General features: G+C 52.3%; 4 protein-coding genes and 1 non-coding gene across 5 annotated transcripts; 2 read left to right on the forward strand and 3 right to left on the reverse strand.

Moving 5' to 3' along the window:
- Positions 1–2,418: 2,418 nt before the first annotated feature.
- J4E93_009510 lies at positions 2,419–2,506 on the reverse strand. Its single transcript has one exon. It is a non-coding gene; the product is annotated as a tRNA-Cys (tRNA).
- A 335-nt stretch (positions 2,507–2,841) lies between these two features.
- Positions 2,842–4,083, reverse strand: J4E93_009511 (uncharacterized protein; the record flags this gene model as incomplete). The annotated part of the gene is made up of 1 exon (XM_049347401.1): positions 2,842–4,083. One exon carries the CDS (start codon positions 4,081–4,083, stop codon positions 2,842–2,844), a length of 1,242 nt encoding a protein of 413 aa, XP_049195407.1.
- Positions 4,084–4,573: 490 nt separating this feature from the next.
- Positions 4,574–5,572, forward strand: J4E93_009512 (uncharacterized protein; the record flags this gene model as incomplete). Its single annotated transcript, XM_049347402.1, has 1 exon — positions 4,574–5,572. One exon carries the CDS (start codon positions 4,574–4,576, stop codon positions 5,570–5,572), a length of 999 nt encoding a protein of 332 aa, XP_049195408.1.
- A 266-nt stretch (positions 5,573–5,838) lies between these two features.
- Positions 5,839–7,775, reverse strand: J4E93_009513 (uncharacterized protein; the record flags this gene model as incomplete). Its single annotated transcript, XM_049347403.1, has 2 exons — positions 5,839–7,670; positions 7,718–7,775. The coding sequence occupies 2 exons, from the start codon at positions 7,773–7,775 to the stop codon at positions 5,839–5,841; spliced, it is 1,890 nt and encodes a 629-aa protein (XP_049195409.1).
- A 564-nt stretch (positions 7,776–8,339) lies between these two features.
- J4E93_009514 (uncharacterized protein) lies at positions 8,340–13,384 on the forward strand (the record flags this gene model as incomplete). Its single annotated transcript, XM_049347404.1, has 3 exons — positions 8,340–8,561; positions 8,717–10,661; positions 10,716–13,384. 3 exons carry the CDS (start codon positions 8,340–8,342, stop codon positions 13,382–13,384), a joined length of 4,836 nt encoding a protein of 1,611 aa, XP_049195410.1.
- Between the last annotated feature and the right edge of the window lie 126 nt (positions 13,385–13,510).

Consider the following 13,510-nt stretch of genomic DNA (forward strand, 5'->3'; position numbering starts at 1 on the left):
AAAGGAGAAGAAGATGATGGATTGTGCGAAGGATGCCACGTGCTGTCGAAAGAAGAGAAGCCTCCATTCCATGAGACTTACCAGTACCGCGCCTTGCACAGGCCACAAGATACCATCAGGTTCCTCGCATGGCCCGCAGACCCCAAAGATGTAGCTTACTTGCTAGAAGCCTCAATCAAAGACCTTCCTTCACACGAGACGGTGTCTTACGCTTGGGGTCATGGAACTGGATGGCCACTCGCATTGAACAAGAATATCGGCACGGCCACCAATAGTACTGTTCATCTTCCTTCCAACGTCGACAAGTCGACCTTAAACGTCAGCGTCACAGTCTCCCATATCCTTCATTTCCTCCGGCCTGCGACAGGTTGGCGCTTACTCTGGATCGACGCAATATGCATCAACCAAAGCGACAACGCAGAGAAGTCTTTCCAAATACCTATGATGGATCGAATCTATTCCAAAGCAGAGAGAGTCATCATCTGGTGCCCACCATGTAGAATTCATCCAGCGAAAGACGTTGAGACGGCAATTGATAATCTCAACAGCTGGAAGGGACGTGAGCCCGAGATTCTCGAAGCTCTCAACAACGGGTCATTCGGTGATGCAGCCTCTGAAGATCGACAGGATTGGCTGCCATGGAAATTGCCGCCTACACATCAGTTCCACATCCCAAAGGCCTGTATCGATGCTCTGAACTGCGTAACGCGCCTGCCCTGGTTTGAGCGCGTCTGGACTCTGCAAGAGTTGATCTTAGCTCGAGAGGCAGTGGTGTATTTTGGCCCCAACACGCTGGAATGGCAGGAACTTATCAGTGCTTGTCTCCAAGCGCATAACTGCGATTTCCTAGTGGAATGCAGAAGACTTGCAGAACTCGATGTCTTGCGTAACCTTTACATGGAGTCTGGTTCGGTCGATAAGACAACATGTGGGAGGGAACTCACATATCATAAAACGCTGTAAGTCCTCTTCTGTACAGTCTGTGTGATAAATCTGCTTCAAAATGATGCGAACGTGCTGACTGCTCGTAGGGCAAACATCCTGCGCATCATTCGCCCCCGCAAAGCCACGAACCCACGTGATAAGGTCTATGGGATAGTGGGTTTATTGAGCCGACATGATATAGCCAGCCCAGGTCTCATAGTGGATTACAGCCTTCCCGTTCTAGATGTGTACCTCTCTGCCTGCATTGCATGCATGGAAGTTCAAGGAGCTCATGCAAACATCACATTCCTCCAAGACGCTGGCTCAGTGGCGACAACCAACCAGAAGAGGCCACATGCTCGGGTCACCACAGAAGGAGAATATTGGCCGTCTTGGATCCCAGACTGGACAGAGGCGTTGCCAAGATCATCGGGTCTACTTATGGGATGCCTACAAGCCAACGGTTCTTCAGTCTCGAAAGGGAGGGCATCAAACGCGACCATTCTCGCCCAACACGAGCACATCGGCCGGGTGGAAAAAGGTCCTTGCTTACGGGTTCAGGGAGTACGCGTTTTGACGATTCAAGACTTCATACCCCGTCGTGGCAACGACTCGTTCAGCGACTACTACGACCTTCTGGATAAGGCAGATACCATGTACTGCAACACATCGCTGTCTACCCAGCACGCATATTCATATGTCGGGAGTGCGCATATACATCCCCGGCGAGATGATCAAGTACTGCCTCAAGTCGCAAGCATCTGGTCGTATATCAAAGACGATATAAATTCTCCGGACTCTGATTTGGGGAAAGATAATGCTGCAGTCAAGTCTACAATGGGAAACGGTACGACAGACGAACCAATCTCTCGTAGGATGCATGGCAGGATCGAACTCGATATCCCAGAATCTCTCAACCAGAGACTAGAACAGGTCGAATGTCGCGCCAACGACGGAAAGGGAAGTTCGAGTTTCCAGTGCTTCGTGAGCACGACTGGCTTCATGGGCCTCGTATATCCTGACGCACAGCCCGGAGACGAGATCGTCATCTTATTTGGACTAGAGATGCCCTTCGTAGTCCGACCGGATGCTGAACCTGGGCATTATCAGCTCATCGGCGAATGTTTTGTCTTAGGTCTAATGGAGGGTGAAGCGATAGAGGGACTAGAGGATTCGCAGGTGGAAGACGTCTATCTGTGTTGAACAAAGGGTTGCCGCGCGATAAGTGAAGTTTGTTTGGGAGGCGTTCGCTCCGGAAGAAACGCTCTAGCAACGCGCTGCGTATCTTTTGTAGTAGGATCATGAAGCCACCCATCCTGTTTTCGTTTGTCCCTGTGACCTATAGTGTCCAAACGTATGTGTCATGCCCCAACGCGACGCAAAAAGGTTGCTACAGCCCTCAACCATGCACCATGCCGCGCCAGTTCTCGACGCCCTCGCTGCGGGCAAAAAGAAGATACTGTCAGTTTGCCAGAAAGGCAAAAAGAAACGTTCAGGGCCGAACCGGAGTCGAACCGGTGACTTCGGGAAGACGGTTTTTGGTCAACTGCAGTCCTACACTCTACCACTGAGTTACCGGCCCGTGAGTTGTTTCGATGAATGATTTGGTGATCTGTGACGAAATAACGTTGAGCATTGAGGGTCGACGTGGATGTTGAAGGGAGACCAAGGGACGAGCTGGAGATGCAGATGTGGTGTGTGAACCAGTAGCGAAGGAGGGGCAGTGGGGCTAGCGCTGAGGGACGGTGATAGGCTGCGAGCCCCAACCTGTGCGCTAGGTAAGATCCTGTCTAAGTGTGGTCACTGTGCCTACGTACTAGGTACAGTTTTGAGTGGAATGTCAAACGCGTTACCTGTGAAGAACGCGTATATGGGGTATCATCTTGTGCATCGCACTGTCTTGCCAGTGTAAACTATCTAAAACTCCAACTCCTCAACTTCCATCCCGCACTCTTCACACCTCTTCTTCGTCATGCCCGTTTCCGGGTCAAGCACACTTCTGCCCCATTCATGCTCGTGTCTATCATACCTTCCCTTTATCTTCTGTCCGAATTGCGCATCACCGTTATCGCCTGCTAACCGCGCCCGCTTATACGCTTCCACCCTCGTCCTCTTCTTCAGATCCTCAAGCTTGTTCTTGAATTTCTTCTGTTTCCTTTCCTTGCTCACGACCTGTCGCTTCGCGTACTCCTCATCTAACGCCTCTGCCGAACCCCATTTCTGTGGGCTGAAGGCATAGGCTTCGACTTGCAGACGCAAGAAGAGTTGCATGGGGTGGAAGAATTGCTTGTGTGGGTTCGGTCGTTCGAGATGAGGGAGGAGTTCTTCGTCTTTGAGCTCGGGGTCGGTAAGGAGGTAGTCGTCTCGCGCTTCGGTTTTAGTGAGGAGGGAGTATTTGTCTGGGAGTTTCTCCCTACAGATACTGCATACGCCGATTCCGAATACGTCCTGCCACTTCCAGTCGATCTCCAGACTGTTGCATTCTCGACATTTGCCCTTGACGTCGCGCTTGCCGTCGCCGTATTTGCCTTTGAATGTGCCGCTCTCGATCTCCGCGTTCTCAGCAGCCTCGAGCAGCGCAGCTTCCTCGTCCTCTTCTTCTTTGCCATTGACAGTGTCCAAGATAGAGATACCCGGCTCATAAGGTCCGGCCCGGTTGGCGCGGAGCTTTCGTCTTATGCGCTCCCTCTCCCATTCTACCATTGAAACACCCTCTGGTTTCTGTTCCTCATTCTGTTGCCCCTTCCGCATAGCCTTATTGTGCGGGTCGTCTACGGTACTCAGGAAACCACCCTTCGTGTCCGTCATTTTGCTGAAATCGTAGTCAATGAAGTCTGATCTCGCGTACTTCTTTGCCGGCTGAATATAATCGTTCGAGGGTGGCTGTATGAAGCCATTTTGATCGCGTTTCTGAGGAGATGCTGCAGCCGCATTACGAAGGGTGGCTGGAGTTTGCGCGGCGGTGATGGACGAGTATGCGCGCTTCACACCTGCGACCGGCGCTGGTGAAGGTTTCGATGCTTGTATCTGTTGTGCAGCCGCCTTTGCCCTCAGACGAGCCTCCTCTATGCGCCTGATTTGCTCTGGAGTGGGCGGATTTGGCGGGAGCTTACCCGCTGAGCGAGTCGCTCGTGGCGGCGTTGATGGTCGTCCGGACATGTCGAGATAATGAGGGGGTTCAGATGTGGTTGTGGTACGCTCGCTCGTGCTTGAGTGAATCAGTCAAGAGTTGCCTGGCAGGAGGGCTAGAGGCGCGCAAGTGGCAAGTGTCATCGGGGTTAGAGCGATGCGGAACCGGGACCCTTGTTCCTGAGCAATGATGTACGCCAAGAGATTTCACGATCTGTACCTTCCGATGCGCGTCTCAAATCACTATCCATATGCTAATCAAGTCTGCGAAATCGTTTCCAATCTTCCATGATGACATATTTGTCACATCCGGAAAAGGGCGGTTTGCCATGCTGCGCCCTTACCAATCCCCTATGACTCTTACGTGTGGCTGTGAGCGGCACACTTCACAGCGACTGTCATGACGAACCATGGCACTCTTCACAGAGTGGATCCAACATACAGTGTTGCTAGTTTAAGACCAAACATCCCGCATAATGCTCTTTCTATCATCTCTGCAAAGACCGTTTTCTCCAAAATCATGCCAGACGCGAGCACACGTGCGCACGTGGCGAGCGCTTCGGCGGTCTCGCTAATCCCTACCGCCGATCCCCAAGAAAATGTCCAAACCTCAGCACCGGAGGACAGCGAATACAGCAGCGACGAGCCCACAACCGCAGCGGCAAGACGAAGGAAGCGCAAGCAGCTTCGCAAAGAAGAGCGCAAGCAAGAGAAGCAAAGGCACGACTCCGCCCTTCCTACACCCAAACATTCCGACACCGAGACATCAAACAACCAACCCCGCAAACCTCCGAGCAAGCAAAGCCACAAGCCTGCCACCGAAACCTCCGACTCGACCGTATCCATACCACAATCGCCCTCAATGGCGAAACCCGCCGCGCAAACAGCATATCCCCTCCTAATAGCCTCCATCGGCAATCCAGGCGCAACCTACGCCAATACGCTCCACTCCGCCGGCCACATCGTCACCTCCGCCCTCGCAGAAGCAAAACGCTATGGTCCCTTTCAAAAAGGCATGTCAGGCCTAATTTCGAAACCTCCAGCCACACACATGGCATTCGGCTTGACCGGATACCGGAGAGTAGCGACAGACAAAGACGCAATGGACGACTGGACATTCTGGCAATCCACATCATTAATGAACATAAGCGGCAGCTCGGTAAAGAAGGCGTATAGTGAGTGGTTGCGCGGTATAAGGCAGGCTTCAGGGAGTGCCACGTTAGAGGGGAGATTGGTCGTTGTGCATGATGAGCTTGAGTCTGCACTGGGAAAAGTTACAATCCGAGACGGTGGCGCGAGCGCAAAGGGGCATAATGGTATCAAGAGCTGTCAGGGGAGTCTTGGAGGCATCAAGTGGTGGAGAGTGGGCGTTGGCATAGGGAGGCCCGAGAGTAGGGATCCGAATGTGGTGAGCAAGTATGTGTTGGGCAAGATGACGTCCTACCAGCGGGCGCAGTTGGAGAAGACGACTATACCAGTGTATAAGGCATTGGAAGATATCGCTGCGGGGAAGAAGTAAGAGTTTTGTATAGCGCGATGAAGCATTTCCAAGGCGTTTGGGACGATACCCTATGAGACACGGTAGAGCGCTCTGCATGAGAAGTAACAATAAAATGTATGAATATTCAACTGAATGCTGTAAACGATGAAGCATGTGAAGGTATCGTGCGATAAACCAGAATCCGATGCTCAGGACAACACCATACTCCGATAACATGTGTCTTGAACATATTGATCAACCAGACGAAAACGCAACACTCTTCTATGCAAAACGCCAGTGAACGATCAAGAACCGACAATTGTAGTACCGTTCTTCCTCAGTCTCTTCCTCTCTTCCAGTCTCCTTCTTGCTTGCTCTTTGCGGTCAACAGGCAACATCTGGCTTCGGTCATGCTTCACTTGCGCAGAACCTTCTGCATGGTGTGCTGTGATTTTTGAGAGGTCAAACTTCTTGTCGGTGGGAGCATGGTGGGATGCTACATTGACTTTTGACTCGTCCGGCCTCTGTCTCTCCTCTCTTTTCGATGAAACAGAGGTTGCCTCGAGCTCTGAGACGTGTGTCGCCTTCTCGGTAGCACGTTCCCTGCGTCTTGTAGATTCAGCCTTTTGCTCGGGAACCGTAACCTTCTCGTTTGACTTGGTTGTCTCTGTCGACTTTACGTGCGATACCGATCTCGATACTCGATGTTGCTTCGGTGGTGGGTTCCACTCTGGCCGTGAGTATGGCTGACCGGTGGAGACTGGTAGAGCCATTTTGTCCATTTGAGCTATCGAACTGTTGTTAATATCCATCCAGGGATCAAGACCCGGAGATGGTACAGGCAACGGACTGGACGGTGGAATCGCGGCGGGCGACTTTGGCGCATAATTCTCGTCAGTTGCGACTGGCCTGCGGATCTTCAGTGGCGATCGCTGCGGTTGCTCTTGCTGAGGCTGTGCAAGCGCCTTCTCCAGAGTGACCTCAAAGGGGCGTGTTGGTGCGCGGGGCGATCTGCCTAGAATGATAGAAGATTCACCCTCTGCTGTTCCAAGTCTAGACGGGAGCACTGGTCGGTTCAATGTGTCGGGGATCGTACCACGGCGGTGACGGCGGGGCTTGGGCGACGAGTTCTCTTTGGTAGACGAAGCCATGCTGTTATTGGGAGCGAATGACACTTCAGGATCCATATCTAAGCCACGCGTGGGCGATTGTGGGTTATCCTTATTCGCATCTTCGTATATCTCGAATGGAGCTTTGTTCTGTTGGAGCTCAAAGGAAGGTATCGAGCCTGACGCTTCCAGAACTGTGATCCGGGCTTTCAGCGCTGCAATCTCGATACTCGACGACATGCTCTCGGCCATCGCTTGACGTAGCCTTTCCTGAAGATCCTTGTTCTGTTGTTCCAGGTCTCGCTCCCGTTGCCTGTATCGCTTGCGTTCCTGCTCGAGCTTGGTAGATAGTTCCGTAGCTTCGCCGTCCTTCTTCATAGCGAACTTCTTCGCCAGCTGCTGCTTGGCAATGACCTTCTTCATCTCCTTCTCGCTCTTGTCCGCGTAGCTCTCGTATTGCTCCTTCCAGTATTTCCCAGACTCCGAACGTGGGGCACCCAAGTCTATTGTGATGTCACTGTCGTCTCTCGCCTTCGGTTTCTGCCCCGACTTCGGTTGTGTGGTTGTCCGCGCGTCAAGGAGGGCTTCGGTGAGGCGAGTGCGTGGTCGTTTGTCACTTTCCGGGTCAAGCTTCAGTTGTGTGCCAGGTGTCCAAGGGCTCGGGAACTTCCCGGGGCAGTCACTGGGTATGCCGGTCTTGCCAATATTGCCGCGCTTGCCTTCATTGTCTACCACGTGCGACCCGAACGACACCTGCTTCCTTCCCTTGCTTGCGGTACCAGGCGTCATGAGGATGCCGCCTGGCTGTTTCGATGGAGAGATGGGCGGCCCACTCTCTTTCGGCGCGGGGAGGCTAAATGCTTTTGCGTTTGCTGCATCTATCCTCGCCTTCCTCTCGCTCTTCTTGGAGGCATCTTTCGCTTCTTCGGGTGCAGGCGTTCCAAATATGGCGTGCTTGAAAGCTTTGACGGCGAACTGATGAGCGGGCGTCTCGGGAGGTTCGATGAAGGTAGACTCGTAGTCATTTTCTAAGACTATTAGTACGTCTTTAGACGCGTAGCTCAGTGCGACAAACCAGGCTGGAGATCTTCTATCACGTTCGTGATGCGAGGACCTGTAATCCACGAGAACATGGCGGAGCGTGAATCGTCGTCGTGGGGCGAGAGAAGAGAACTAAGAGGGTTGGTGGGAGGATGGGGATCGCATGCGCCGTGTGGATATTTCCGTGTGTTTGTTTGGCGGATTGTTTACACGCACAAAACGAGGGCTGAAGGTGGACTGGACGCTTTCGTGCACGTCGAATAGTTCCAGATGAGTCGCAAACACCTCCAGGATAGTATGCGACAGTCTGCTAGCGCATCGTCAGGGTAAAGGAAGGTGCGGTGCTGTTTGTTGTGTCTGCTCGTCGATCTCCAGACATGAGGAAGTCGCGTCCGGCGGCTCTGCTGGCGCCTGCAGGGATGGCGCGGAAAGGAAGGGTAGCGGGGCGTCGCCAACATATCGCCCCCACCGACCGCTACTCGACGTGCGTTGGCCACGAAGTCTCTACATATCGCCATTCTCATCACTTTTCATTCACTACAAATTTTTAAGATCGAGATGTCTGCAGTGTGAAGGGCAGCAGCTACGGCTGCTAGTCTCTCCGTCAATACCCATACTATATGACGGCCTATTCAACCAACCACCAGTAGCCCACTATGGCACCGCTAAGAACACCAAAGAACAAGAAACAAACGCACAATGCATCCACGCCAGGAGACGATGACATGGGCCCAACAAGTCCTCTCGGGGAACAGCGACCTTCGCTGGTTTCACACACCTCCGAAACCTACGAGAAGGCACAAGAAGATGAACGCGAAGTCTTGAAGGCTGTGTTCATGGACGACTATGAAGAATCAGAAGCCAAGGGAGCATGGAGCGTAAGTACAGAAATCTCACCACTTCATTCACGGGCTAGGTTTCGCACTCGTGCAGACTTGAGCCCTGCGATAATAAATCCATGGTTTACGCCATGCGACCGACCTTTGCGGAACGATTGTCTTCATCTGCTTAATCTCCGCTAACTAGAGGATAGAAAACCACAGATCGCGTATTGCGCGTCAAATTGACGTCTTTCTCTAACGAAAAGATTTCCATCACGCTTTGTGCGAAGCTTACGGCTACTTACCCCAAGACTCTGCCTGAACTTTCCCTGGAGGACTGCGGCAGCCTCAGAAAGAGCACTTGGGATAGGCTCTATGGCCTGCTCAAGACTCGGCCTCGCGAGCTGGTAGGCGAGGTGATGATTTACGACATCGCGACGGCCATTCAAGAGATACTAGAGGATGAGATCGCTGTCCGCGAGACGGACGGTACCTACGAGAATCTAGATGCCGAGCGAGCAGTCCAAGAAGCCGCTGCTGTCGAACATCTAAAGCAACAGGAAGAAGAGTTACAGAAGAAGCGTGACGAAGAGAAGGCTGAGGAGGAGCGTCTTCTGCAGCAGATGGTAGGTGACGAAATGCGTCGAAAGGATATGTTGGCAAAGCGCAAGAAGCACCGTGTATCCGCCAATACTCCGCCTTCGTACTTTCCCAGCGCTGAGAGCAACAACTACATCTCCTTCGACAGGACGATCGTTATTCAGCACGAAGACTCGACCATCCAATGCAGTGGCGTTGAGAATCCGCTTCCTTTGCGTTCTGGTCCTTTGACCGAGCAGCTGTTGGTGAAACCGGCCGGAAGCACAGCAACGCTTACATTAGTACTAAAACGTGCGCGGGTGGGGGATGGAAACGCTGCTGCTGGCCCACAGCTGAAAAAGGCAGTAATGGAATTCGAAGACGAGATGGAAGAGATCAAGCGACTGCGACAAGGAGCCATCATGGCGGTGCTGGACTTCAAAGTAGAGCATCTACCCGATTCCGGATGGGAGATTAGTATTCTCATGGATCACGCCGACAAAGGATCTCTAGGCGAGAGGCTTTCCGATGATGGACCCCTACCAGTCGCAAGAGTTCGTTCCTGGACCATTGAGCTTCTGGAAGCACTGGACTTCTACCACCGCAACGGTATAGTCCATAAGCGCATCCACCCTCACAACGTCTTGTTCAAGAGATTGTCCGGTGGTGGAGTCACGGTATTGCTAGCCGATGCTAGCTTTCAAGGCTCTCTTTATCATCTCCGGAGCTTGTGTCGGGATGAACAGCCGATGAAAGTTGTAAGATCGTTTTACTGGATAGCGCCCGAGCTGTCTCAGGATGCGCGTCACACCCGCAAGACGGATGTATGGGATCTCGGCGTCACGTTCCTACAGATGCTCTTCGGCCTCGATGTGCCTGAAAAGTACAATTCACCCAAAGAACTGTCCGATATTCTTGGCTGCTCGGAACCGTTACAAGAAGTTCTGCGCAAGTTCTTCAAGCCCGACCCCAAGAAACGACCCTCAGCCTTTGACCTCATCCCATGTGAGTTCTTGCGCGACGATGTAGACGTTTACGAGCAACCCTCCACACCCGTACGTTCGAGGAACTCTTCAACTTCATTGGGTCGGTATAGGCTGCGACGGGAGTCTTCCTCTGGCGTTGTTCCGTCATACTCACGATACGCGAATGACTGGGCCGAACAAGGTCGCTTGGGCAAGGGCGGGTACGGCGAAGTCGTAAAGGCCCGCAACAAAGTCGACGGTCGTCTTTATGCTATCAAAAAGATCAAGCAGAAGTCTGCTGCAGCGTTGAGCGAAGTTCTTTCGGAAGTCATGCTCCTTTCGCGCCTCAACCACAGCTGTGTGGTACGTTACTACACCGCCTGGCCAGAGGCCGAAGCAGATGACTACTATGACTCGGCAACATCAGATGGCGACGAGTCTGACTGGGAATCGGACGTTTCTCCAGGTACGACTACGACTGATGGTGGCGGTTACGGAAAAAGCACTGGTGGTTTAGACTTCATTAGCTCCAGTGGATATCCCAAGATCGAATTTGGGTCTGACGCGGAATCGGAAGATGACGTCGGTGCAGTAATTTTTGGCTCCGACTCAGGTAAGCAGCCAATGGCATGAAGCGTCATGTATACAACAAGCTGACTGAAGGCAGAAGATGAGGCAAGTATAGGACCACTCTCGCCCGTCAAGAAACGCGCCATGTCCGACTCAACACCTGCAAAGCCCTCGAGGTCAATCTTGTACATTCAAATGGAGTTTTGCGAGAAGCAGACGCTCCGAGATTTGATACGTACCGGACTTTATGACGATCCAGACGAATACTGGAGATTGTTTCGGCAAATTCTCGAAGGGCTCGCTCACATTCATGGCCACGGTATCATTCATCGTGACCTCAAACCTGACAACGTCTTCATCGATATGGCCAAGGTGCCTAAGATTGGTGATTTTGGACTAGCCACCAGTGGCCAGTATCAAAGACCTGATACAAAGTCCTCCAACGGTACCCAGGATGGCGGCGACATGACGCGGAGTGTCGGTACCGCGCTTTACGTTGCTCCTGAGCTCAGCTCGACCGTTATCGGCGACTACAACAACAAGGTGGACATGTACTCCATGGGCATCATTTTCTTCGAGATGTGCTTTCCTCTAAGGACTGCCATGGAGCGCGACAAAGTCATTCGATCGTTGCGGGAGCGGAAACATGATCTTCCACAAGAGTTTGAGACACCGGAAAAGTCGTTGCAGGGTAGCATCATCAAGTCGCTCATCAGCCATCGCCCTTCAGAGAGACCTGGATGTACGGAGCTTCTGAGAAGCGGCAAGGTGCCTGCCCAGATGGAGGACGAGGCCGTCAAAGAAGCGCTCAAGGCCCTCTCGGATCGAAACTCACCACACTACGCAAAGATGATGGCTGCTCTTTTCTCACAAAAACCCGACACCCAAGCAAAAGACCATGCTTGGGATCTGAGCGCGACCACTCAGAAGATCAAAGCCAATGATGTGCTTCTACAGAATCTCGTGAGGGACAGATTGGCCATGGTCTTTCGGAGCCATGGCGCTGTAGAGATACAACGTCAAGTTCTACTACCCTGGTCCGACCATTATGCGGACACGAAAGTCGTCAAGCTTTTCGACCCCTCTGGAACCCTGGTGCAGCTACCTTACGATCTGACATTGCCATACGCACGTAGCATTGGTCGAGGTGGAGCGTTTCTAGAGAAGACTTTTACGATCGGTCATGTCTACCGTGACGACTACACCGGAAGTGCTCCACGTAGTAACGGCGAGGCAGACTTCGATATATTGTCATACGATACGCTTGACCTTACCTTGAAGGAGGCAGAGGTTCTCAAGGTCGTCGATGAAATCATCGATGAGTTTCCCTCATTCCGGTCAACGCAGATGTGCTTCCACCTGAATCACGCAGATCTGTTAGATATGATCATGGAGTTCTGCAGAATCAGTATCCCAAAGCGCGCGGCAGTCAAGGCAGTCCTTAGTAAGCTGAACATCGGAAAGAACAACTGGCAGTTGATACGCAACGAATTACGGTCCTCCGACATTGGCATTCCGTCAACATCGTTAGATGATCTGGCACGCTTCGATTGGCGCGACACCCCAGAAAAGGCTTTCGCGAAGCTGCGGCGACTGTTCGAGGGCACCAAGTACCTTGATCGGACTCACGTCGTCTTTGCGCACCTAACTTCTGTTATCAATTACATGAAGTTGTGGGGCGTGAAGCGCAAGGTCTACATCAGCGTACTGAGCAGCTTCAACGAGAAGTTCTATTCTGGTGGTATTCTGTTCCAATGTCTGTTCGACACAAAGCAGAGGGAGGTGCTTGCTGCAGGTGGCCGGTACGATAAGCTGATCGAAGAGTACCGTCCGAGAGGTTCGAGCCACGCACATCCAGCGGCTGCGTATCACGCTGTTGGTGTGAACCTGGGATGGGATAGACTCGTCAACTCCATGAGTCGATATATCAAGAAACCTGAGAAGTCGACGTTCTTACGGAAGCACGCTGAAGAAGACACGCCATCAATCTCCTGGATGCCACGACGCTGCGACTGTCTAGTGGCTAGCTTCGATTCGAACGTTCTCCGCTCCACTGGCGTCAAAATGGTAGCAGATCTCATCGCTCATGGCTATACCGCCGAACTCGCCGTCGATGCGCACTCCATCGAAGACATTTTACGCCACTATCGCGAAGACAGACATAGCTGGGTTATCGTTATCAAACACGGCGTCGCCCCTGATAAACCTGAACTCAAGGTCAAATCCATCGCAAAGAAAGAAGACACAGATCTGCGCAGCACCGATCTCCTGAACTACCTGCGCAACGAACTCCGAGACCGTGAAGAACGCGAAGGAAGCGCAGCCCGCCTAATCAAAGCACCACTACCAACTTCAAACAACACTTCCAATGCTTCAAAAGCGAACGTCGACGTCCTTATCGCCCAACATCGATCCAAGAAGAGCAACAAGTGGTCTATTGTTGAAGCCGCACAATCGCGATCGACGGATCTCCTTTCCGCTTTTCAATCCGCACCCATCGCTGCTATCGAGTCAAAAGAAGAGGTCATGAACTTGCTCAAGGAGACGCGTCTCAGCGATCCGGACTCGTGGCGTTACTTTATCCAGAAGATGCCGCTTGCTGAGAGGAAATACCTGCAAGAGCTGCACGACTTACTGCTGGGTTATAGAGCGAAGTGGGTAGAGAATAAGGGCGAAGGTGGAACAAATGGAGAAGGAGCTGTAGGAAAGGCTTTCGTGTATAATTTCAGGACTGGAGGGTGCTTGCTATATGATCTGGAGAGTTGAGAGACATGAGTACTAAGAAGCTCGCATCTTTTAGTACCTATTACTCAAGACGTACCCCTATGGTATACGTAGTAGCTGAATTCAAGATCAGAACCTCGACATTGGCTCTAGCATTGAAGAAAGCGC

Source organism: Alternaria ventricosa (genome assembly GCF_023758065.1).
Source record: "Alternaria ventricosa strain BMP 2768 chromosome Unknown scaffold_22, whole genome shotgun sequence".
NCBI classification, from domain to species: Eukaryota; Fungi; Ascomycota; class Dothideomycetes; order Pleosporales; family Pleosporaceae; genus Alternaria; species Alternaria ventricosa.